General features: G+C 37.7%; 1 protein-coding gene across 3 annotated transcripts in view; it reads left to right on the top strand.

The window, feature by feature from the left end:
- Positions 1–24,317, top strand: part of LOC150095019 (protein deacetylase HDAC6-like) — a 694,680-nt gene that overhangs the window by 348,693 nt on the left and 321,670 nt on the right. For all 3 annotated transcript variants that reach the window (XM_090411706.1, XM_090411707.1, XM_090411705.1), the window contains exon 16: positions 12,161–12,310. In XM_090411706.1, the coding sequence (XP_090267832.1) occupies positions 12,161–12,310 (150 nt within the window). The remainder of the gene's footprint in view (positions 1–12,160; positions 12,311–24,317) is intronic.

Raw genomic sequence — 24,317 nt, 5'->3', positions numbered from 1 at the left:
TTTTACTTGCTACATATCTAAAAAACTGTTTAGGATTCTCTTTAGCCTGCATGGCCAATGTTCTTTCGTAATCCTTTTTTGCTTTTCTTACCACACTCGTCACCCTTCTGGCCTGCGCTTTATACCATTCATGTGCCTGCCGGTCACCTTTCTCCTTAAATTCCCTCCATAGTTGTTTCTTTTTTTGCAGCTCAAGCTTAATGGTGTTATTCATCCATTTAACCCCTACTTGATTTATTATTCGGACTCTAGGTATACAGTCAGCCATTGCTTCATGCAAGCACTTCTTAACCACCTCCCATGCACTATCAACTTCTAGTCCTTGCAGTTGTACATGCCATGGCACTGAGCCAATCAAACTCCTAAGCTTGTCATACTTTCCAGCCCGATAATCCCACATGTACCCTGTCTTAATTGAAAATTCTACACCTTTAGCCACCTCCCAAGTCAAGACCCTATGATCACTCTCACCGATTGGTGGCAATGAGGTCATATTTGTTACAGCCAAATCCTCAGATGTAATTACTAGGTCAAGCACTCTCTGACCCCTAGTATTTTCCATTACATGCTGTCGCAGATAGTTATCCCTTAATAACCGCATAAAATCCAATTCCTTCCTCCCGTGTGTCCTCTCCTTACTCCAATCAATGCGACCATAGTTGAAATCTCCCATAATAATCACCCTCCTTCCACTCATTTCTTCTATTTGCTTGTGCATACTGTGACCACCATCTTTTCCATCACCTGGTCTATAGCAGCACCCAATTGTATATTTAGTTCTGCTAGCCACAATCTCACACCAAATGGCCTCAAATGTGCTCTTTTCTCTATCCTGCAATTCAACTTCTATTCTCCTTGGCTGTAGCTCATCAGCTATCATCAACAATACTCCTCCCCCCATTTTATTCTCTCTGTCATTCCTGAACCCTATGCTGGATCATCTTTGGGTTCAAGCCATTCTGCTCCATTAACAGTGTCCAATTCCTGCTTTGGGTCATCAAGGGAGAGTAGCAGAAAATATGTGTTCTATTGTGAGTACAATTTTGAATTTCAGTTTTTTGGGAATGATAATGTGCTGAATCCAGTTGTATGTATCAGCCCACAAATTATAGGTTTATAACGTACTGAACTTGTCAGGCCAACAGATGAGGAACAGGCAAGGAGAGAATATCAAGAAAGGTAATTTTTCATCCTTTATTTTTTTCTTTTTCTCATCTTTTAAGGTAAATTAATTCATAGTAATGCAAATGGCTTTTTTGTCATCTTCTTAACAATTGTAATATACCATTTTTAGTATGTGGCTCTCTTATCTCACTTATGAAAACCATTGTTCCTTCTGAATTGTCAGTTATGTTAAAGATGATCTGTAAGTTTCACATCAAAATATTTGTGCATATAAACGGTTAATAAACTCTTTTGTGCTTATGTGTTTCATAGTTGGTGGATAGGGAGATGAAGTTTAGGGGGCACATTGCAAAAGTAGCTAAATCAGCTTCAACTCACTTGGTTGTTGAAAAATACCTTGATGAGCAGAGACAAGCAAGTTATTGTACCTCTGTACCGAGCCCTGATAAGACCTCATCTCGACTACTGTGCCCAGATTTGGTCACCTCGGTTCCTTCTTGATGGGGAGGAGGTGTAGAGGATCCAGAGGCAAGTGACTAAGATGATAGCAGGTCTATGGAATGAACCGTATGAGAACAGGTTGAAGATTTGTACCTCTGTACCTAGCCCTGATAAGAACTCATCTCGACTACTGTGCCCAGATTTGGTCACCTCGGTTCCTTCTTGATGGGGAGGAGGTGGAGAGGATCCAGAGGCGAGTGACTAAGATGATATCAGGTCTATGGAATGAACCATATGAGAACAGGTTGAAGATTTGTGGGTTGCGGAAACTAGTTGATAGGTGGAAAAGGGGAGATATGATTGAGACATTCAAATTGCTAAAAGGATTCTATAGGATTAATTCAGAGGATATTTTTGAGATCAGGACTGGTGGTGAGAGAACTAGGGGACACCTATGGAAGCTGGGCAAGAGTGTGGTTAGCAGGGGTGTTAGAGCTGGGTTCTTTACTTTTAGAGTGGTAAATGAGTGGAATAAGCTGCCAGAATCTGTTGTGGGTACTATGACAGTGAGCGAGTTCAAGGCAAGGTATGATAGATACTGTGAGAATGTCGAATAGTTGTGTGGACATGATGTTTAGGGCCTCCCTTGATGAGTCTAAGCACTCCCTTGACTAGCCCAAAATAATAATAATAATAATAATAGTTTGTTCTCTATAGTACAAGTGCCACTTAAGATGGTTTACTTATTGTATTATCTGTCCTTATATAATTTGTCATCTTCACTAAAATTGTCCCTAAATAGTTGAAATGTTTTATCTTGTTCTGTAATGTTTTCCACATTCCTGCATATTTTTAATTTTTATTGTGCCTCCATAGCACAATTGGAAGAACAATGGTACATTGCACCCTTCGATTAGAAAAGGCCAAAGTTCAATTCTCGTCATGGTGAGAGGAATCTTTACATGGACTTTTTCAATTGAAGGTGAGTTAACCAATCTCATATGGAGGTAGCAGGGTTTTTCATCCTGCATACAGACAAATCAGCCCTTCAGAACACATGCAATTTACAGACAAAAAAATACTAGTTGTGGTGGTGGACAGTGGATGGCATTGATGTAGATGATTGGTAGTAGAGGTTCTGTGTACTGGTGGAGATGGAGAGTTGTACAGTGGGTGTCCTCCCATGATGAGTCTTTGGACTCCTTGGAGGTGTCACGAATAATACTTTTCATACCAAATTTGTTATAGCAGTTAATCAGTCTAGTCAAAAAATCTTGAAGACTTATACTCCTAAATAAATCCTGAACACTGAATTTATTTAGGAGTATAACATCATCTCCATAAACTAAAAGAGCTAAGTTGAATAGCTCCAATTTTAATATCAAGTCTGATGCCACTTTCTTTCATAATGTGATTCATATAGAGGGTGAGTATGAGTGGAGATAGTGTGCATCCTTGCCTTATACATGATTTTTCATCAAACTATCTGTCAGTCCTGTGTATCCATATACCCTTCATATCCAACTGCTCTTTTACATTTTAAACAAAGACTATATATTGATCTCTCTTTAAGGTCATGTTTACACCATATAATTTGTAGTGTTCCAAGTATTTTGTTTTGGCACCTTAACATATGCCTTTTCTTTCATATATACAGAACTTAAATACATTTCCATGATTTCTTAACTAACAATCTTAAATTAAAATGTGATTCTATTTGACTCAAACTCTATTTGTTCTTCAATCAAGAGTCTCTTCCAGAGTTTTGCTTTGCTTCTCAAATTTTATGTGGAAAACTCTTTAGGGAAATTTCTCTATAATTCTTACATTGTTTTATTTATTTTTTTATACTGCTTAAACTGGAATCTTTATTCCAATTATCCAGAATTTGACTTTTTGATCAGGCATTCTGAATTATACAGTCTAGCAAGTATACATTTTTTATGCCTCTGTATTTCAACATTTCAGGCTGGAAAACATCTACTCCAGCTGCATTTCACATTTCTTAAAGCTTTTCTACTTCATCATAGAAATGTATTGATGGCCTCCTTCTTCGTGATCTGTATCATCTCTTACCTTTATTATCTCTGATTCATTTAGTAGTACTTGCCTTCACTCCTTTTTCGCCATTGGTCTCCAGAGAATATTTTGTTACTGTCTTGATATTTATTGATCATCTGTATTACCTCCAGTCTTACCATAACTTTTGTTTAGCTATTTTTTTTTACATAACTTAGCCATCTTGCATTTTCCTTTGTATTCTCTAAGGGCACTTGCCCATTCTTGCAAGAAACTTTTAATGTGATATCATCTTTTCAAGGACTGCCTCTAACTTTGAGTTAAAGAGGATATAAAAACACATGTAATTTTTATTGTCCAGTTGCTTGTTTTGAACTTTTCCCACATCACTACTTGAAATTGCCTGCCATTCCATAAATTTACCTCTGTTTAATATGGAATGCTATAGCTACTCCTTTTTCTTTATCACCATTATCTGAATATGATATATCATAATTATTATTTAGAAATATTTTATCTAGTTATTTTTACTACTATTTTTCCTGCTTTCGTTTAGGAGTGCTCTTTTTCAATGTCATTGGCTTTTTACTCAAGAATTCTTAGGCATTGCAGATGTATTTTAGAGACAAATATATGTAGCATAATAGAAGAAAATTCTCACATATCCCTTCTTGGATGTTGTTATCTGTCTTCTTTCTGCGATGTGCATGCTTCTGCTGTTATGGTGTTAAAAGGGAAGTGGGGGGGGGGTAGGCAATGTGGGAGAATTAATTTGAAAAAAACCCGTTTTTTTATATAATATATACATATATTATTTTTAAGGGTGGGCAGAGATGAAAGAGGGGGACTGAAAATAGAAATTGTTTTTTTGAGGAAGGGAAAGGGTTTATTAGAAAAGGGGGCCGGGGAGAGGATTAACGGGGTGCGAGCCATTTCGACCGTGTGTGTGTGTGTCGTCATCTGAACTCGTAGAGGAAGTGGATGCTATGTCATGTCAGCTTGGTGTTTCTGCCTTTGAAGTGCTTGAGTTATCACCTATTAGTTGGAGTTGTCTAATTTTTATGTTATGGAGCTTCCAACACTCAGAGATTATGTAGGGTCGGTGGATGTTGATCGAGTTCTCATCACATTTTATGGCTATCGTTTCTGATATTCTAAGCATTATTTCGTCGTCTTGTCTGTCTATTATCATGGCCTTGTCGATTTGCGAGGTATGTTTCTGTTCAAGGCGTGAACTGCTATTTCTGTTTTCCCTGTACTTTGTATTCTAACATGGGAGTTTTCCCAAAAATAATACCTATATTTTATCTAGTTTTATCTTCATTATAACACCAACTGTGTCAAACATGGTATTTCTATAATTTCTCTGCTTTACTGTCTCTTTTCCATTTGTGCGTCTTATGCAGATATTCTCTCTCTCATCAGTTCTCCTGAGATCAAGGTTGAGATTGTTCCAGCAGCTGACTTTTCACTATTCATCCTGGTTTCCTGCCAAAAACAGTGTCGTCTTGATTAACTGAATGACACCTCAGCTGGTATGGTATTTGATTAGGTTGTACCAGCTCTGTGTGGTTTAAGCTAGTTCAGAATATAAACAGGCTGAATCCCAAATTGTTAGCCTGTCCTCATTTGTTCAGTATTGAGGTGGATAGCACAACATTAAAAAATAAGGATTGGGCATTTAGTTAGAAGCCTCAGTTGGCTCTCTGCATTCCTTAACATGTACCTTGTATTAGTTATCTAGTTTGTTTTGATCTTTATGGGATCCCTAATGGCAAGCTTTATCTATTGCTTAAGAACCTTTAATGTACACTGGTTTCCAAAACCTAAGGACGAACGCTATTTCTGAAGATAACAACTGCAAATTCAGATGAATCAGCTTGTGTCAGTTTGTATAACTGATGATTTCAAGTAGGAAGCAGGTATACATTCAAATTTGAATTGCACAGAAAGGGGTCATGTGGTAGCACCCAGTAGGATAAAAAGCAAAAGGCTGAACTAAGTAAATTGTGTTCGAAAGAGCCTCTTTTTTGTGAAGGAATAAAGTTGTAACTTTGATGTCTTATAATGTCTCAAAGACATCACTAGATGATTTCATGCGGGGAAGGATTATTGGAAAGCTTATAGAAGGCTGCAGAATTACTGATATTGCCAGAGAATTTGGAATCATATAACATTGTATCCAGACTAAGGGTAGCATTTTAGACCAATGGAATGTTCCAGCTGCTTGCTAAAAAGTTTCTCTCACTCTACCATGGAGCATGAAGACAGATTGTTGCTTATGACAGCAAAACATAATTGATGCACCATGGCAGCTCAAGTTGGATTCAATCACAGGTACATGGCTATCTTGACAAACTATGGCAAGACTTCTGCGACAAGCAGGCCTATATGCCCAAAGGCCTGTAGTCTGTATCCCTTTATCCACAGCTCATCATACAGCACATTTTCAGTGGTGTTTGTATCCATAAAAATTGGACAAGACACCAATTGGCTAATGTACTCTTTACAAATTAGTCATTTTAGTCTTTCCTCTGATTCTAGACGACACTTGAATCAGAGGAAATCTGATTTGATTTGGCACGAAAGTGGTACTGCTTACCATTGTGACAATGTTCTTGAAAGGGATAGATATATAGTGCTGGGATCATGATGTTGGGTGGCATTATGCTTAATGGATGCACAGAGTTACAAGTACTGGAAAAAGGGACTATCACTGGTGAAAAATATTGCAATGAAGTTCTTCATCATCATGTTCAATTGTTCTGTGGTGCTGTAGGCAAAGAATTCATTTTTATGGATGACAGTGCCACACCACAACATATACAAGCAGTGGAGATAGTTCTTTAGACAAGGATATTAATTGAATCGAGTGGCCAGCATGTTCCCCAGACTCAGTCCCATAGAACACGTTTGGGATACAATGGGGAGATGCATTGCTGTTCAAAATCCCCTTCCAGAAAACAACTTGCCCTGAAGGAGGAGTGCACCAGTTTGCCTCAAGAACTCCTGAATCACTTGGTACTAAGCATGGTACAATGTTGTGAGAGCTGCATCACATTTCAGGGTGAATATATTCCATACTGAAATGTCTCTCTCCGCATAGTTTTCTGTAAGCAGTGTACATTAATTCTGTAACTATATACAAGTATCCCTCGATTAACATGGTTAATTAATCCCTCAATGTTACCGTGTATATCAAAATCGCGTTAATCAAATCTAATAATCAATGGTAAAAATTACAATTCATCCATGATTGATTACTGTATTAATAATTTGTTTTATGTGGTACTCTTTTAGGAAAGATAAAAAATGAATGCAAAGTAAATGTTTAATAAATGCTTGTACCTACATTATTTACTGCAATTTTTTTATCAAAAGAAGTTATCAAGAGTCGTTTGAGCAGTTTGTTTTTTTTCTTATCTGCATAAATTCTACGATAACAAGCAAAATGACTCTCCATACTTCGGCAAACAAGCAATAAAACATAAAGGAAAAAACACTGCAAATATAATACATGATGATACAAATTAAGTGGATATTGAAAGCTGAATTTCAAAGTGAAGAGAAACTACTAGAATTTCGTGCCGAATATATAGAAACTAAAAGTTTCAGCGGATGCAAGCATAAATAACTTTATGGGCAACTCATAGTAAAGGTGGAGTAAGCTCCAGATCACTTTCCTTAGTATTTTCCATAAATGTAAAGCACATCTCCTAGAGGACATGTGTGATAAATAAGTCTTTGGCTGTCTATTGCAATACATGATGGTTTATTTATTTTCAGTTACAATCTAAAAATTATTAAACAAAGAATTTAAAAAAAAAACAGCTAAACCATACTATACTGATATTGGAGGTTGCGGTATCTCTCAGATACTGTTTACTGTCAAACATCACAAACCTTTACATAACGTGTTAAACCAAACTGACAGCAAAAAATAGTGCGGAATATCACTTGTAACGTGAATGCACAGCTACTCATGACCTTCAAGCTATACAATGAATTGTGTAAGAATATTTATATTAAACATTTTGCTTGTATCTGTAAGATCAGCTGCAAGCTCCTCGGGGTTAAAGGCTCGTTAATCAAAACTCATGCCGCATATATCAATGGATTGCCGCATTTAATTTCGCCCGATAATCAAATCCGCGTTAAGCAAAACTGCGCTAAGCAAGGGATACCTGTATATATACACACACGCACACAGGGTGGCCATAATTAAAGAGAAGGTGCTGAAAGCCCTGTAACAAAAAATGTATTGGACGCAATTCAACCCAACACTCTGCAAAATGGGTTTTGTTTTACAGAAGACAAAAAATAGTGCAAAATTCTGACACAATGGGACATTTGGCACTATTAGCACATGATTTGGGATTAATTAAACAGTAATGGCTTGAAGAGACACAACAATGAACATTCCAGAGAATAGAAACCATCTTAGTCAGCAGTGGCATTGCGTGTTAGTTTCAGTTGGTGCTATGATAAGAAGTACTTAACATGTAGGGATATGGAAGTGGGCCACTGTATAAAGTACTGATCAAACCACTTGAACTACTGTGCTCAGATCTGGTCACCTTTCATTGTGATGTGAAAACATTTGAGAGGGTCCAGAGAAGAGTGACTGAGACAATATCAGGACTTTGGAATGCTGGCTATGGAGAGAGAGGTTGAAGAAATATGGATTGCAGAGTTTAATGGATAGGAAGGAAGAAAAGAGGTGATATGATAGGGACATTTAAGTTAGTGAGAGTATTTTATTGGATTAATCTAATTGAGATTATAAAAAGAGTAGAAGGCGAGAGGGGAAAAACCAGAGGTCATCCTCGGAAGCTGTGTAAGAGTGTGGTGAAGAGGGGTGTGAGGAGTATATTTTTTACATGAAGAATTGTCAGTGAATGGAATGCATTACCAGAATGTGTTATTAATATAAGGAGTGTTAAGGATTTTAAAATTTTGTATGATAAATATGTTGTCAGTTTTATGAACCTCCCATGATGAGTCTGCCGACTCCATGGAGGGTGCAGTAATAATAATAAAATCTTTATGAGCATTTTGATCATTTTTTTTATTTTATGATGTTTTATTTTTTGTATGGTTTTTTTTTTTTTTTTTTTTTTTTCAAATTATAATTGACTTGTCATTATGACTGAGATATGGTCAGTGTTTGCATCTGCTCCAAGGTAACTTTTGCATAGTTTCACCTGGTTACAATATTTTTTTTTCGGATGAATATGTAGTCTAATTGATGTTATTCTGTGTTGCTTGGTGTAATCGATGTGTATTGTCTTTTGCTGTTCAGATAGTGTATTTACAATGGTTATGTTGTGGCTTTTTCAGAATTCAATGAGTTTTTCCCCCTTTGTCATTTCATTTGCCAAGTCCAAATATACCAGTAATCTTCTCCTTCTCTCCAGCAACATTCCAATTTTCAATCAAGATCAAGTTTTCTTGATCATTTACTCTCATCTGTCCTTCTTCAGTCTGTTCATAGACTTCTGTTTCCTCATCATGGCATCCTGTTGTTGGCATATATAACTGTATAAGCGCTAGGTCTCTTCGCTCAGCTTGAATCTTAAATAGGATTATTTTTTCACTATATCCCCAAATGTGTTTATTCTGATATTCTAATTTCTTATTTACCAGGAATCCAACACCTGTATGTCATTTGAGAAACATGAGTAGATCATTCTGTAATAATTTCCACTGTCTTGTCATCTTACCTCACTTCAAGAATGACAATATTCATTCATCTAATTTCATTTCCATCTTTTAATTTTCTACATTTCCACATTACTTCATGGATCTCACATTCCAAGTACCTATTTTGAAGGGATTTTGCCAGTTGATGGCCTGAGAAGCCTTGCAATGGTCTTGTCTCCTGCTGGAAACAGCCTTCTATTATTCAGGTAAGTTTTGGTTTCTCCTTACTTGGGAATTCTTTAGTTCAACTTCCATGCTATGTAGTCCTGGGTTCCCATTTCCTTCCATCTTGCAATGATGTCAATATTAAAGACCTCGGGTTTTCCATACCTATGTTTGTCTGGCCTTCAGTCCTGCCAAATTATCGTTTTTCGCCGTCTATCCAGTACTGGTAGCCCTGCTGCTCACTACCAGGACAAGTGCTTTTATGATGGCACTGACTTGCCATGACATAGTGGTCCTAGGGTTTTTGTTAGGTTTTAGTCGAGTAGAGCTACCAACTCTGCTCCCCCTACACCCTGCTTTTGTCACAGCTAGCCACCATATCTGGAGGCTGTTCCACCACCTATGGATGTGCCTAGCAGTCAGCTCTGCTGAGGAAAGGCATACATAATGCAAATATTATTATTACTATTATTTATACAGGTACTCCATGGAGTTGAAAAGCTCATCGTGGGAGACTCACGCTATCCATTAACATATTACCTATCATACATCTCTTTAAACTTATTCACAGTTAAGATGCTCTCGACTACCTCTCACAATTCCACTCATTCATCACTCTCCAAGTAAAGAACCTAGTCTGCACACCAATGTAATAAATAAAAAATAAATAAATAAAGCAGTGTCATTAACACCAGCTGAAGTTTATGTTACTGGAGTCCTGTTATTTCAGATTCCTCTAGTCATAGGCTTCTGTTTGTGTGATTTTATACTCTAATCACACTCTTAGACAACTTCCAAGTGTCATCACTTGTTTTTTCCCTACTCCTCATGTATTTAAAAATTTCTTTTGTGTCAATTTTATAGAATCCCTCTATTAACTTATAAGTTTCTATCATATCCCCTATCCTCCACATGTCAGCCAGCTCTGTACACAGCTTCAATCTATCTTCATTCTGCAGATCTGTCATGAGCTTGGTCACTCGTCTCTGAATCCTCTCCACTACTCCCCCCCCCCCTAGAAATGCAGGTGACTAAATCAGTGCATAATAGTCAACATGTGGCCAAATCATAGCCTTATAAAGAGGGATAATAACCTCCTCCCTATCTTTACTTGTCAGTTTGTTCTTCAACATCCAAGTAATCTTCTGGGTTATTTTGCCACTCTTGCAATGTGTCCTCTGAATTTCAAATTTTTATCCACCATCACCCCAACATCCATAGCCTTATCAATTTCCTGTAATCTAGTACCATCAATATGATACAAAGTATGTAATCATCCTTTCATCCCAAAGTGCATTACCTTACATTTTACAACTTTAAATTGACAACTATTGTCCTTTGCCCACACTGCCAGTTATTTTTAAAACATTCTGTAAGGTATCTATATACCTTTATCAACTAAAAGTTGCATCACTTGAATTTTGGCAAACAACTTTTTGAACATTGGCAAACAACTGAATATACACCCCCCCAAAAAAAAAATCATCTGCTATGTATGGCTAGGAGGGCCTCAGAGTCCTGAGGCCCTCCACTAGTCATCTTCATTTGCTTTGATTCCACTCTACCAAATATTGTATAGAAAGGAAAGAAACCAAAAATCTGAAGCATGAAAAACAGCATTCATAAAGTACCGTTTTGAAGGATAAAAAAAATGCTGATTATTTAGCTGAGAATGAATACTAAATATATTCTCCTTGAATACTTTAAAATATATTCAACTTCAATGAATTAATTGTAAATACGAATTTGTGCAACTTATGCCTATAGGCCAGTGGTTCCCAACCTGTGGGCTGCTACGCCCTGGGAACAGAACTGTAATTCCTCACCAATCCCGAGTTTCGTTGCTCTTCAAGTAAGACTGGAGAAATCTGAAATAACAGGACTTCAGTAACATAAACTTTAGCTGGTGTTAATGATACTGCTTTATTTATTTATTTACTTTTTATTTATCACATACTGTGGTTATGTAGTTCATTTTTATTTATTTATTTTTAACATTATTTGACCTGCACCATAGATCAGGCTGGAGTGGTTTACCATAGTAGTAATGGTATAGCATACCATAGTGAATTACAATGCAGCTTGTATCTGTATTTTTATATATATATTTTATTATATATATATATGTGTGTGTGTGTGCGTGTGTGTGCGCATGCGTGCACGCTACTAATTTTGATCTTGATATGAAGGTTGAAATATTGAGTAATTATTTTAGTTTTGCCCATACATAGTAACTGTCTCCATAATTTTCACAGCTTATCATTTTTGCCTAGACCAAGAGAAAAATAAAGAATAAAACTAATGTTGCTTGCCTTGATTGTGGGAGAAGTAAGTTGTATGAGTGTAGTAGTTGTGTCCTTCCATATGATGAATATAAAGTTCCTTTCGATGAAGGCCATGATAAAGACTGAAAAGATATATATACTCCTTACAAATCATTTTGGTTGATATCAATCTGATATTTTTAAGGTATTCATAATATAATGATTTTAAATAAATAATATGATTTTATTATATAATAATATGATTTTTTTGTAAACTTGTTAAATGGTCTTTTTATTTAAATGCATTTAGAAATTCTAATATTGCATAACCTTGATGCCAAAATGTGTAAATAGTTGTTCTTAGGATGACACAAATAACTAAAAAAAGTTATTTTTTACCATTTCACAGTGACTGCTAATAATTTAAACACTATTCTTTATAGCATCGTCGATAGCATTTTGAATGTGATATCTGTACATCGACCATACTGGCGATCATTATGTCTTCAAGGTAGTTTTAAAGAGGATGAGGAGAAAGAAATTGGGGATATAGAAAATATGCCTACAAATGATGAATATATTCCACCAAAAAGGTAATATTAATCCCTTCTTGGTTATGAATTCATTATGCATATAAACATATTGTTATCATCACTGTTGAGGATACTAGTGTAGTCATTTCTAGGAATTGAGTTTCTTATAAACATAGGTTGCTCTAGTAAATATTACAGTGGTATCTTGCTAATCTGAACTAATAAAAACTGTGCTCGTTCGAATTAGTGAATTTTCCCCCAAAGAGACAACAATAACTAGTGTTTGTTGTCTCTTTAGGGGAAATTGGTACATCAATTTAATTCTGTAAATAAATGAAGTATCTGATAGAAAAAAAAAGTGCTATACTGTAATATAAAACTTAAAAAATAATTCAGTGCACAAGTTTATTTTAGTAAAAAAAATTGAGTTTGTATGTACCTGTATTGTTGAGGATTCTGATTTAATAAAATTGCATAGTTCAGTACATAACTTAATTGGGGTAAAAATATCACTTCCTTGTACACAACACAAAAAAAGTTTTTTATTTCTTTGTAAAAAAGCCACTGATTTTCTTTTGCTTCTTGGAACCTAAACTTTTCAAAGGTGTCTTCTTGGAGCTGCATTAGCAATAAAATTTTGTGGAATGGCGTATCATTCTGCTTAGCCCATTCTATATGCATATTAAAACTGTCAACTGCCTCTTGATGTTTTACTTTTTTTTTTCTTTGAGTTCTTTATCGTCGTCATCATCTTCTAATTCATTCTGTAGCGTCATATTTATAATTTCAGCATCTGATTTGATTTCAAATTCACTTTTGGGTTCTGCCTGTAATCCATTCCATAATATCTGTTTGTGAAATTTCAACATCTAGATTTATATTTTTAACCAAATTATGCACGTTTTGAATTTCCTCTTTTTGTGTATCACCGTGGTTATACTGTATTGTAATAATAAGAAATAAATAATAATAGTTAATATAATAATTATTAAATAAAAATAATACTTAATAAATAAAACTTTTTTTTTCTTTCAAAGCACCGTTCGGATTACTGGAGGGTTCGGACTAAAGAGGTTCAGATTATCGAGATACCACTGTATTTATTAATATTATTTGTTAATAATATTGCAAATAATGTTTAGCGTAGTGAGCAAGTTTATTATAATATTATTCGCTATACAGTTTGCTATATTTGTATAGCATTAGTGTGAAAAAATATATCTTTCTAAAAGAATGGTTGTAAAATCTGATGAGAATTATACATTTGAAAAATCTATATTTAATATATCTTACAGAATTTTGTAATTCTGTAAAATATATTAAATATAGATTGGTCAAATTAAGAAGTAATATTTAAGTTAGAAAATTTGTTATCATTAATAATAATAAGAATATTGTTATTATAATACATATACATCTCCAGATAATCAGGGACTCATCAAAGAAGGGCCATGGAAGGTTTAATTTCTTGATACCTGTCATGTCTCTCCTTAAAAACATTCACCAGTGATGTACTCACTATGTCCATTGGCAGCTTATTCCATTCTCTCACTACATACTATGAAAAGAACCGGATCTGACATTCTTCCTGCTAACACCCTTACTCATTTTGTGGTGATGACCCTGAATTCCCCCCCCCCCCCAACACACACACACACAATCTACCATGAATTACAAAATTTGCCCTGTATCTATACTGTAAGAACCTCTTTCTATTTCTTAACTTCTTCATATATGCAGTGTTCTACAAGCCAGATATGATTTTGGTTAACTGGTGCTGAACCTTGAACCTTTTTTTTTTCATTGTTTCCTCATCTCCATGCTCAGATGTGGGCTTCTCAGGGCCATGTAAAGTGGGAAAATAATTTCCTTATCTATACAAATTAGTGTTCTTTTCAAATTGCAGTTGTCTGATGTGATGCTTTAAACATCTTGGCAGTGTAGCTTCTAAATTTTAACTTGCTATCCACTATTACCCCTGAGTCTAACTTCATCAGCCACTTGCAGAAAATTCCCATTAATAAAATACTCAGTCTGCAGTATCTTCAATCGAAAATGCATAATCTTGCATTTGTCAACATTAAACTGATACTCATTAACATTTGCCCATAAAAGCAGCTTGTTCAAGTCAAGATTCTGTATTTGAAATGTCCCTTATCACCCAAGCCCAACTTAGCATTGTCTGCATGTAATTAAATGTTTCTCTCCAGATCATCCTTGCTGTCATTAATATAAAATTAAACAGGAGGATAGAACCCTGCAGTACATCCTCATTCTCTTAGATTCAGCACCACCATACATCATTCTTTGATACCAACAAATCAAAAAAAAGAGAATGTGTAGCTCAGGATAAGTGGAGTTTGCACAGCTAAGCCACCCAAAGAGTGACTTAGGTTCAATTCTAGTTGCTGGCTAGAAGAACTTATTCTATGCCTTTGAATGCTGTCAGATGGCATATGGTGGTACGATTGTGTTTGGAGAGCTCTGAAGCTAAGTTGTTTAGTTTTTTAAAAAAATAGCATTATTAGTTAAAAATTGTGTTAGAATTAGTTGTGGAGTTAATTAGTTTTAAGTTAATAGTTAAGTTTTAAATATTGTCAGTATAGCATGGTAAGTCACGTAGCATAGCACATGGCACTGATGCGAAGCAGAACAGTGGCATCCAAGGCATCACTGTTTAAAGAATTTAACCAAAGGGACTTCATGCAATACAATGTCTGCAAGATGTATACTTTACCAAAGGCAAATGAAATTTGGTTTAAAAGCGATAGTGGTGGAAAGTGTGCCAAAAATGCTATGAAAGCAAGAGTCAAAAGTGTGTCTCAGGTCATGATGAGATTGAATAGTGGACAGAACTGAGAATATGCTTGAAAATGTATGTGATGTATTGGCAAACAGGATTGAAAGAGAGAGATTAAATGTAATACAATTGAGAGAGAGAGAGAGAGAGAGAGAGTAAAAGTGTTGATCAAGAAAATAGTATAACAGATGTAAAGAATGAAGAGTTGGCTGTAACAAGGGAGATAGCTCAGTTATGTGGAGTGATACACAGGGTGAAGTGGGAGCTGCAACAAATGCAGAAACGTCTGGTGAGTGGGTCAGCTGATATCAAAACGAAAGAAGTGCGAGATAAGAGAAATGAGGGCTCAACTAAGAGAGAACGAAAAATCAAAGTGTGAGTCTTGTACGGCAATTCAATCATAAGAGGTGCGATCGGTGAGAGATTGACAAAATCGTGCTTTCCGGGTGCAGAAATTAATGATGTTAGTGAGGCTATTAGAGCACAAAAAGATGAGGTGAAAGGGGATGATCATATTGGCTGGAATGAATGATTTGAAAGGAGAAAAGAATGACATGAGAGAAGATGAAAGAATTACTTGAAGTAGCAAAAGAAAAGAGTGAGAGAGTTAAGATAGTGAGTCTGTTGCCAGAGCTGAGAAGGAGGGCCATAATAGTGAATGTTCAATGCTTAAGTTATACAGGAAGAGTGGCTTGGAGTTTAGGGATGTGTGGAGTGAGTTTGACAGGCAAAAGGACTTATACAAGAAGGATGGTTTGCATCTCAATGGATTTGGTGTTCAGAGTCTGGAAAACGTGTTGTTGAACGAAGTGAGAGTGCATGTGCAAAATCAGAGAAACTAGAGCTTTTAGGGGGAGGGAAGCTGATGAGTGGATATGTAGACATCACCGAGGCAGTTGAGTGTATGAATGTACATAATATGCCTAAGTTAGCTACAATGGTAACAAACCAGAATGGGATAGTTAGTATAAAGCATCAGGAGAACTGTGGGTCCGAGGGGACTTTGCACTTTTTGTACACTAATGCCAGGAACATTCAGAACAAGCAGGTGAAATTTTTGGCATTGATTAGTTCATCCTGGCCAAAGGTTATTGGCATTAGTGAGACATGGCTGACAGAAGATGATATAGTTACTGGGATAGAATGTGGAAGGTATAGTGTATTCAGGGACCTCGAATTTAGGAAAGAAAGACTGTTTTTAGAATCTGCAGCTGATCCTCAGAAATTAGCCTAATTTAAATAAATACAGATGCAAGAAACTTCCCACAATATCGAAAACATTAATCCTCAGAGATCCCAATTTACAACCGATGACTCATACAGACGCTCAACAGAAGGCACCTTATGCATATAGGATTTGTGTGTACTTCTTGAAGATGTCTCTGTGACTGCGAAAAAATATTTGAAGAAGGAAAATAGTTTTTAATCCTTTTTGAATGATGCAGCAACCTCTTTTTATCTTCTCTTAAAAGAGTCCAAGTTTCACTACCTTATAAAAGTACAGAATTAACTAGTTTGTTAATAACACATAATATATTTATAATTGAAGGCTTGCTATCCATCCATAGTAGTTTTAGCTTATGGAGTGATGTTATTGCTTTTGCAATTTTTATTCTAATATCCTGTCTTGATCTTCCATTAATTAAAGATATTGCCTTATTTAAAATAACTGACTTCTTCCATAGGTGTATCCTCGAGTATGATTTTTTTTTTTTACAATTTCTGCTACAGCACTTCCTCTATGGTTAGAAACATGGATATTGGTCATTGTTTTTGATTTTTGGATACTTATGGTAAAGCCATATTTTTGAAGAGTATGAACTTTGTGATGATTTCCTGAAGATCATATTTGTTTTCTGCTTGGAGATCAATATCATTAGCACACTTTATTATATTTAGACCTGCAGGGGAGTCAAAGACTCATCATAAAGGCAATACATCAACACCAGCTGCCATACCTTCTCTTAAGCTCATTCATACTATATGCACTCAACACTTCAAAAGCCAAATTGTTCCACCTATTTACAGTTCCTTGAGACAAAAATCTAACTCTCAACCTTTCTTAACTGCACAAAAATTCCCCTTATGTCCTCTTGTCTCCTCCCTGTCACAGATTTTAGGCAAAGTTGCCTGTTCCCTCATGTCATCACTTTCTTCGTCTTCCAATTCTTCTCTTTCCCATTTATTTTATATCTGTATAGGATTTTTGACAGTCTGCTATTGTCCATTTATTTAGTATACTTAAATGTTTTGTTTTGCTTGTAATTGTTTGTGCTTTTTTTCTTATTTATTTAACGGAATTTATTAATTGAATAATTAACGATTACGCTACTCGGCAGTAAGGAATGATGGCAGATTCAGCTGCAGTCGCAAGTGGCGTATTGCCAAGTCCTCCGCCATTTAAGAACTCTATTATAAGCAATATCATAAGGGACTTTGTGGCGTGCAGTACTTGCGGCATGTATGCGTCTCGGGAATTGGATATGTGGCTTGTGAACGAGAGCGGAGAGTGTATGTGCGCAAAATGCAGGCAGTGGGAGGAAATAAGTGCATTCGAAATATCAATATCTGACCTTGTTGCTCCAGGAATGGGGAATGAATGTAGGAAGACAAGTAGTGTGATAGGAGAGAATGAAAAAAATATATATATGAATGAGAAAATAATAGTCGATAGTGTGGAAGGCGTGAGTGACTGTGAAAGTTTAGGAGATGGTTTGTTTGGGAGAGTGAATTTAGATTAAGAGTGACTGACCTGCAGAGGTAGATAGATGAGCTGAAATGTCTTGTGAATGAGAGCAGAAGTATGAAAGATAAGATTAGGAGAATGGAAGAGATAAATGCAAGCCGAATCAGAGTAGGGAAGAGGGAGAATTTTGGAAGTGTTAGAAGAGGAGAGAAAGGAAACAGTAGAAGAGAGGGAATGAGTGAGAGGTATGGGAGGTGCTAGAAGAGGAGAGAATGGAAACAGTAGAAGAGAGGGAATGAGAGAGAGGTATGGGAATGCTAGCAGACGAGAGGATAGAAACAGTAGGAGAGATTGAATGAGAGAGAGATATGGAAGTACTAAAAGAGGAGAGAATGGAAATAGTAGGAGAGATGGAATGAGAGAGAGAGAGAGGTATGGGAATGCTAGAAGATTAGAGGATGGAAACAGTAGGAGAGACGGAATGAGAGAGGGATATGGAAGTGGTAGAAGTGGAGAAAATGGAAACAGTAGATGTATGGAAGTGCTAAAAGAGGAGAGAATGGAAACAGTAGGAGAGAGAGAGGTATGAGAATGCTAGAAGAGAGAATAGCAGTAGAGGAGAGGGAATGAGAGAGACCTATGGGAATGAAAGAAGAGGAGAGAATGGAAACAATAGGAGAGAGAGGGAATGGTAAGAGGTATAATGTATGGCGACTCGATGATCCATGGTGTTCAAGATAGGATGCGTGAGGAGTGTTTGCCAGGAGGAACAATAGAAAGGGTGGCTATGGCAATTAAGAGAGGTGAAAGGGTGGATGAGATGATTGTGATGGTAGGAACAAATGACTTGAGTGGTAATGTAAGTCGGGCAGCATGAGATATGAGATTTTTGCTTGAGGCTGTACGGAAGAAGACAGAGAGAGGAAAAATAGAGTGCGTGTTGCCTAGGTATGATAATGACGAGTTGAGCAGAAGAGCGGTGATATTGAATGGCATAATAATGAGAATGTGTGACAAGAGAGACTGGTATATGTGAATGTTTGGAGTGCGTTTGAGGAAAGAGAGGAATTGTATGCGAGAGACTGCTTACATTTGAATGAGGAAGGACGTAGGCATCTGGAAAGATTGCTGTTCTGAACGAGTCAATGTGTCCCAGGGAGGATGATAGCAGGGGTGGCCTCTTGTGGGAATGGATACTTGGGAGAAGGGAGACGACATCAGGTAACACTGAGCCCAGTGGAGTCTAGAGGGGATAATGCTGGGTATAGAAACAATGGCATTTATATGCTTTATACTAATGCCAGGAGTATCCGGAATAAGGGAGAGGAATTGGTGGTGCAGATAGCATCAACCTGGCCAAAAGTTATTGGGCTCACTGAGGGGGTATAATAACAGGAATAGAAGTTGCTGGATACAGCATTTTTCGTCAGGATAGGAGGGGAAAGCATGGTGGTGAGTTACTGCTTATGATAAGTGACGACCTATGTACTCTAAGAGTGGAGGCTTTGGAAAGCAGTGAGACAAATGATTTTGAGAGCATATTGTGAGGTAGAGTAGGTAAGACAGGATATTTAGTGGGGTGTTGCTACAGACCCAAGAGCACAGAGGATGAGAGGATGTTAACTGTCTAAACATCTCCTATTGCAAAGGAGATGTTTAGACAGTTAAGTTTGGCAAGTGCAAGATGAATTGTTATGTGAGATTTTAACTACAGTAGTATAAATTGGAGAGAGGAAGATGCATGTAGCAATAGGGGAATGGAATTTCTAGAATTCTTGAGAGACAAATGTCTTAGGCAACATGTAACAGAGGGAACAAGAGGTTCAAGAGTTTTGGATTTGGTTATAGCATCAGAAGAGTTGATAATAACTGAGATGACATCTCTCCCACCGGTTGGAGAGGGTGACCATATGGTTTTGACTTGGAAAATGAATAGACATGCAGGAGTATCAAAGAGATGGGAACTTATGTGGAATTATAAAGCAGGTGATTATAATAGTATTAGACGTCAACTTTGGAAAGTTTCATGGAGGGAGGAATTGGAAGGCCAGGATATCATTAGTGCATGGGAAATTGTAAAAGAATATTTGTTAGCAGTAATGGTAAGTTGTGTACCATCAGTGAAGAAGAGGACACAATTTGGAGTAAAGTGGATGACAAACAATATTAAACAGGAATTGCATGCGAAAAAGAGGCTATGGAAGAGATATAAGGAGACAGGTGAAGAGAAGATGCATGAAGAATATAAGACACAGGCCAGAAGAGTGACTAGTGTGGCTAGAAAGTGACTAGAAAGCAAAACTGGAATATAAGAGGAGATTGGCCCCAAGATTCAAAGAAAATCCTAGGGAATGTTTTAGCTATGTGGCCAGTAGGAGGAGAAATGACTGTGAAAGAATGATATTGTGGGATAAAAATGGGAATAGAGTGACTGATGCAGAGGACATAGTGGAATTGTTCAATGAACACTTTATTGGAGTATTTCATCCTAGAGGAGTCAATTTTAATGCTAGAGGGATAGGGCAGGTTCGAGGTTTAGAGGTACAGGAGGAGAGTGTGTTTCAAATACTGAGTACTCTGGTTGTCAGTAAAGCTTTGGGACTGGATGGTATTTCACCACGAGTTTTGAGAGCATGTGCTAGGGAACTGACAGTGCCTTTAACCTGGCTTTTCAATAAAAGTCTGGCTGCTGGAAAGGTGCCCAGGGAATGGAAGGAAGGTAAGATAGTGCCATTGCATAAGGGTGGTAATAGACTGGAATTGTCTAATTATAGGCCAGTCTGTGTGTCATCAGTGGTTGTTAAGATCTTGGAGAAAGTAGTGAGGGACCGTATACAGCATTGGGCAGATGAGGGTAATGTTATCTGTGAGAGTCAACATGGATTTGTGAAAGGGCGCTCTTGTTTTAGCAATATGCTAGCCTTTATAATAAAGTCAAGAACATTAGATGAGGGAAAGGCATATACTGCAATTTTCTTGGACTTAGCGAAGGCATTTGACAGGGTGCCACATGATAAGCTGATATTTAAGTTGCTGCACATGGGTTTGGATGTCAAATTGGTCAACTGGATTCAGGATTGGCTGTCTGATAGGTATCAGAGAGTTGTGTATGGTGGAGAGTTACAAGTGGGGGTCCCACAGGGCTCAGTACTGGGACCTATATTGTTTAACCTTTATATAAGTGATATTGCCAGTGGATTGCAAGCGGATATTCATTTGTTTGTAGATGATGCGAAGCTGGGAAGGATTATTAGTAATAGCGCAAATGTGGTAACCCTACAAGAGGATTTGAATAAGCTAGATTGATGGGCAAATGAATGGGGCTATCAGTTTAATGCAGTAAAATGTAAGGTCTTGAGGTTTGGGAAACATCGATGGGATGCTGCATACTCTATGGGAGGAGTTATACTGGAGGAAGTAGGGGAGAAAAGAGATCTGGGGTTGATGATTGATAGAAACCTGAAATTTAGGAGACATATTGCAAAGGTGGTGAAGGTAACACAGAGGATTGCTGCAATTATGAGAAGGACACTGACCTGATGAGATAAAAGGGTTATCATTCCGTTGTATAAGTCTCTGATCAGACCACACTTAGACTATTGTTCTCAGATTTGGTCCCCAGGATTTGAAGGGGATAAATTAACTGTGGAAAGGATACAAAGACAGATGACAAAGATGGTTTCAGGACTGTACAATTTTGGTTATGAGGATCGGCTGAGGGAATGTGGACTGCAGAGTTTGGTGGATAGAAGAAGGAGAGGTGATATGATTGAGACTTTTAAACTGTTGAGAGGTGGTTACAGGATTGACACTGGGGAGTTGTTTCACTTGGTTGAACAGCGGGAAGGAGTGATGACAAGAGGCCATCCCTCGAAGTTACGAAAGGAAGCTGTGAGCAAGAGGGTGAGAAGTGGTTTCTTTGCATGGAGGGTGGTTGAACCGTGGAATGCATTGCCTGATGGAGTGGTGAGAGCGAGAACGGTCAATGAGTTTAAGGAGTGGTATGATAGACTTTGTGTTTCTTAGTGGGGGGGGGCCTCCCCTCGATGAGTCTTGACAGACTTTATGTTCTTAGGAAGGACCTCCCACGATGAGTCTTTTGACTCCATGGAGGCCTGAATAAGAATAAAAAAATGATAATTCAATTTAAATGTTCTAACCATTTTTGTTTATATTTACTTATATGGTAGTTAATTGGTTTTATATTTTATATTTCGGATGGACCGGAAAGTGTACAAGATTGGTGGAAACATAATTCAAAAGTAATCCTGAACTGTGCAGTTAAGGTGCTTGGTGAGACATCTGGAAAGATTAGAGAGCAGAACGAGGGTTGGTGGTGGAATAATGATGTTCAAGAAGCAGTGACAGCTAAGAGGAAGGCAAAGTAGACATGGGATGAGTCAAGAGTGGAAGAGGACAGAGAGGTGTACAGAGAGAAAGCAAGAAGCCAAGAGAGTTGTGGTGCAGGCAAAAGCCATGGCATATCAAGATCTGTATGATCAATTATAAACAAAGGAAGGACAAGCAGCAAAGGACATCTTACATGTGAGGCAGATTGTAGATGCTGAAGGAAGAGTATTATGGAGGGATGTGGACATAAGAAACAGATGGAGAATATACTTTGAGGGACTTTTGAATGAGGAAAATGTGAGGATTCACAGAGAAGATGGGCAGCCTTCTGAGGGGATGGTGCAGAACATCAGTAGAGTGGAAGTGAAGGAGGCCATGAAGAGGATGAAGAATAGAAAATCGGTAGGCCCAGACAGGATTCCAGTGGAGGCATGGAAGGCACTGGTGGGAAGAGGGAATTGACCTGCTGTGGGACCTGTTCATGAAAGTTTGCCAACAGGAAAATATACCTGAGGAATGGAGGGAAAGTACTCTTGTCCCCATCTACAAGAGTAAAGGGGATGCACAAGACTAAGAATTACAGAGGAATAAAGTTGATGTCCCACACAATGAAAATCCTAGAAAGGATTCTTGATGGAAGATTGAGGAAGGAGGTGGAGGTTGCAAAGGAACAATTTGGCTTCGTGCCTGGTAGATCAAAGACAGATGTTATCTTTGGGTTATGGTAGATGATGGAAAAGTTTCGAGAGAAACTACGGGAGCTACATCTGATATTTATTGATCTGGAGAAAGCATACGATAGAGTGCCAAGGCAAGAAGTCTGGAGGTGTCTGAGGGAGAAGAAGGTATCAGAGAAATATGTCAGGTTGGTGCAGGAGATGTACAGAAATGTGAAGACAAGAGTTCGGACCTGTCTGGGACAGACAGAAAGTTTTCAAGTAACAGTTGGCTTGCATCAAGGGTCAGCATTAAGTCCATTTTTGTTTAATATTGTGATGGAGGAGGTGAGAGAAGATGCGCCTTGGACAATGTTGTATGCAGATGACATCTTGCTGTGTGCAGATTCAAGAGAAGAAGTGGCAGCTAAGCTGGAAAGATGGTGGAAAGTACTGGAAGAAAGAGGTATGAAACTGAGCAGAAGTAAGATGGAGTATATGTGTTGCAAAGTGGACGGTGGCCAGGAGACAGATCTAGAGCTGGAAGGAAATGTCATCAGGAAGGTGAGGGACTTTAGATACTTAGGTTCAACAGTGGAAGAAAATGGAGGGGGCTGAGAAGGAAGTGGGAGGCAGGATACAAGCTGGTTGGAGGAACTGGAGAGAGATGCCTGGAGTGCTATGCGATAAGAGAGCGCCGATCAATCTGAAAGGCAAAATCTATAGGACAGTAGTGAGGTCAGCTATGACGTATGCTATGGAAACTGTGGCCCTGAGGAAAAATAACATCAGCAGGATGGAGGTAGGAGAGATGAGAATGCTTAGGTGGATGTGCAGTGTGACCAGAAAGGATCGTCTGAGAAATGACTGTGTGAGGGGAACAGTGAAAGTTACGAACTTAGGAGCGAAGATACAGGAGGCAAGGTTGAAATGGTTTGGTCATGTGATGAGGAGGGAGGACGAATATGTGGGAAGAAAAGTCATACAGATGGAGGTGCAAGGAAGGAGGAAGCGTGGGCGGCCAAAGAAGAGATGGAGGGAGCTGGTAGAAGAGGATTTGAGGATGAAGAACTTGGGTGTGGTGACAGCCCAAGACAGGAGGATGTGGAGGAGACTCATCATTAACAGCGACCCCACTTAAGTGGAACAAGCTGCAGAAAGAAGTAGTAGTAGTTAATTGGTCTTCACATCCCCATGTACTACTCTTTGATACCTGTCCATCTGCCAGCCACATTTCCAAGCCTACAGTTTATATTCTAATCCCATATTCTCCAGTTTATGTACAGCCTCTCATGTGATATCCTATTAAATGCCTAAGCAAAGGCCATCAATATCATAGAGTATCTTCCACATACCTAACATTTATTCAACTCAGCCATAACATCATTATTATAAAATATGAGCAAATTGCTCAGACATAATCTCCCTTTAGTAAACTGATTCTGTTCTTCACAAAGTATAGCTTGTTTGTCCACCCATTTTTATTTATGCAAGTTCTTTCAAATTTCTCTAAAATCTTCACAATCACTCCAGAAATGCTGATAGGTCGATAGTTAGATGCACCAACCTTGTGCA

This window comes from Typopeltis vanoorti, chromosome 21 (assembly GCF_054136105.1).
Source record: "Typopeltis vanoorti isolate ZY-2024b chromosome 21, IOZ_Tvanoo_1.0, whole genome shotgun sequence".
NCBI classification, from domain to species: domain Eukaryota; kingdom Metazoa; phylum Arthropoda; class Arachnida; order Uropygi; family Thelyphonidae; genus Typopeltis; species Typopeltis vanoorti.
The sequence above is the reverse complement of the archived record's forward strand: the minus strand, read 5'-3'. Positions and strand labels throughout refer to the sequence as shown.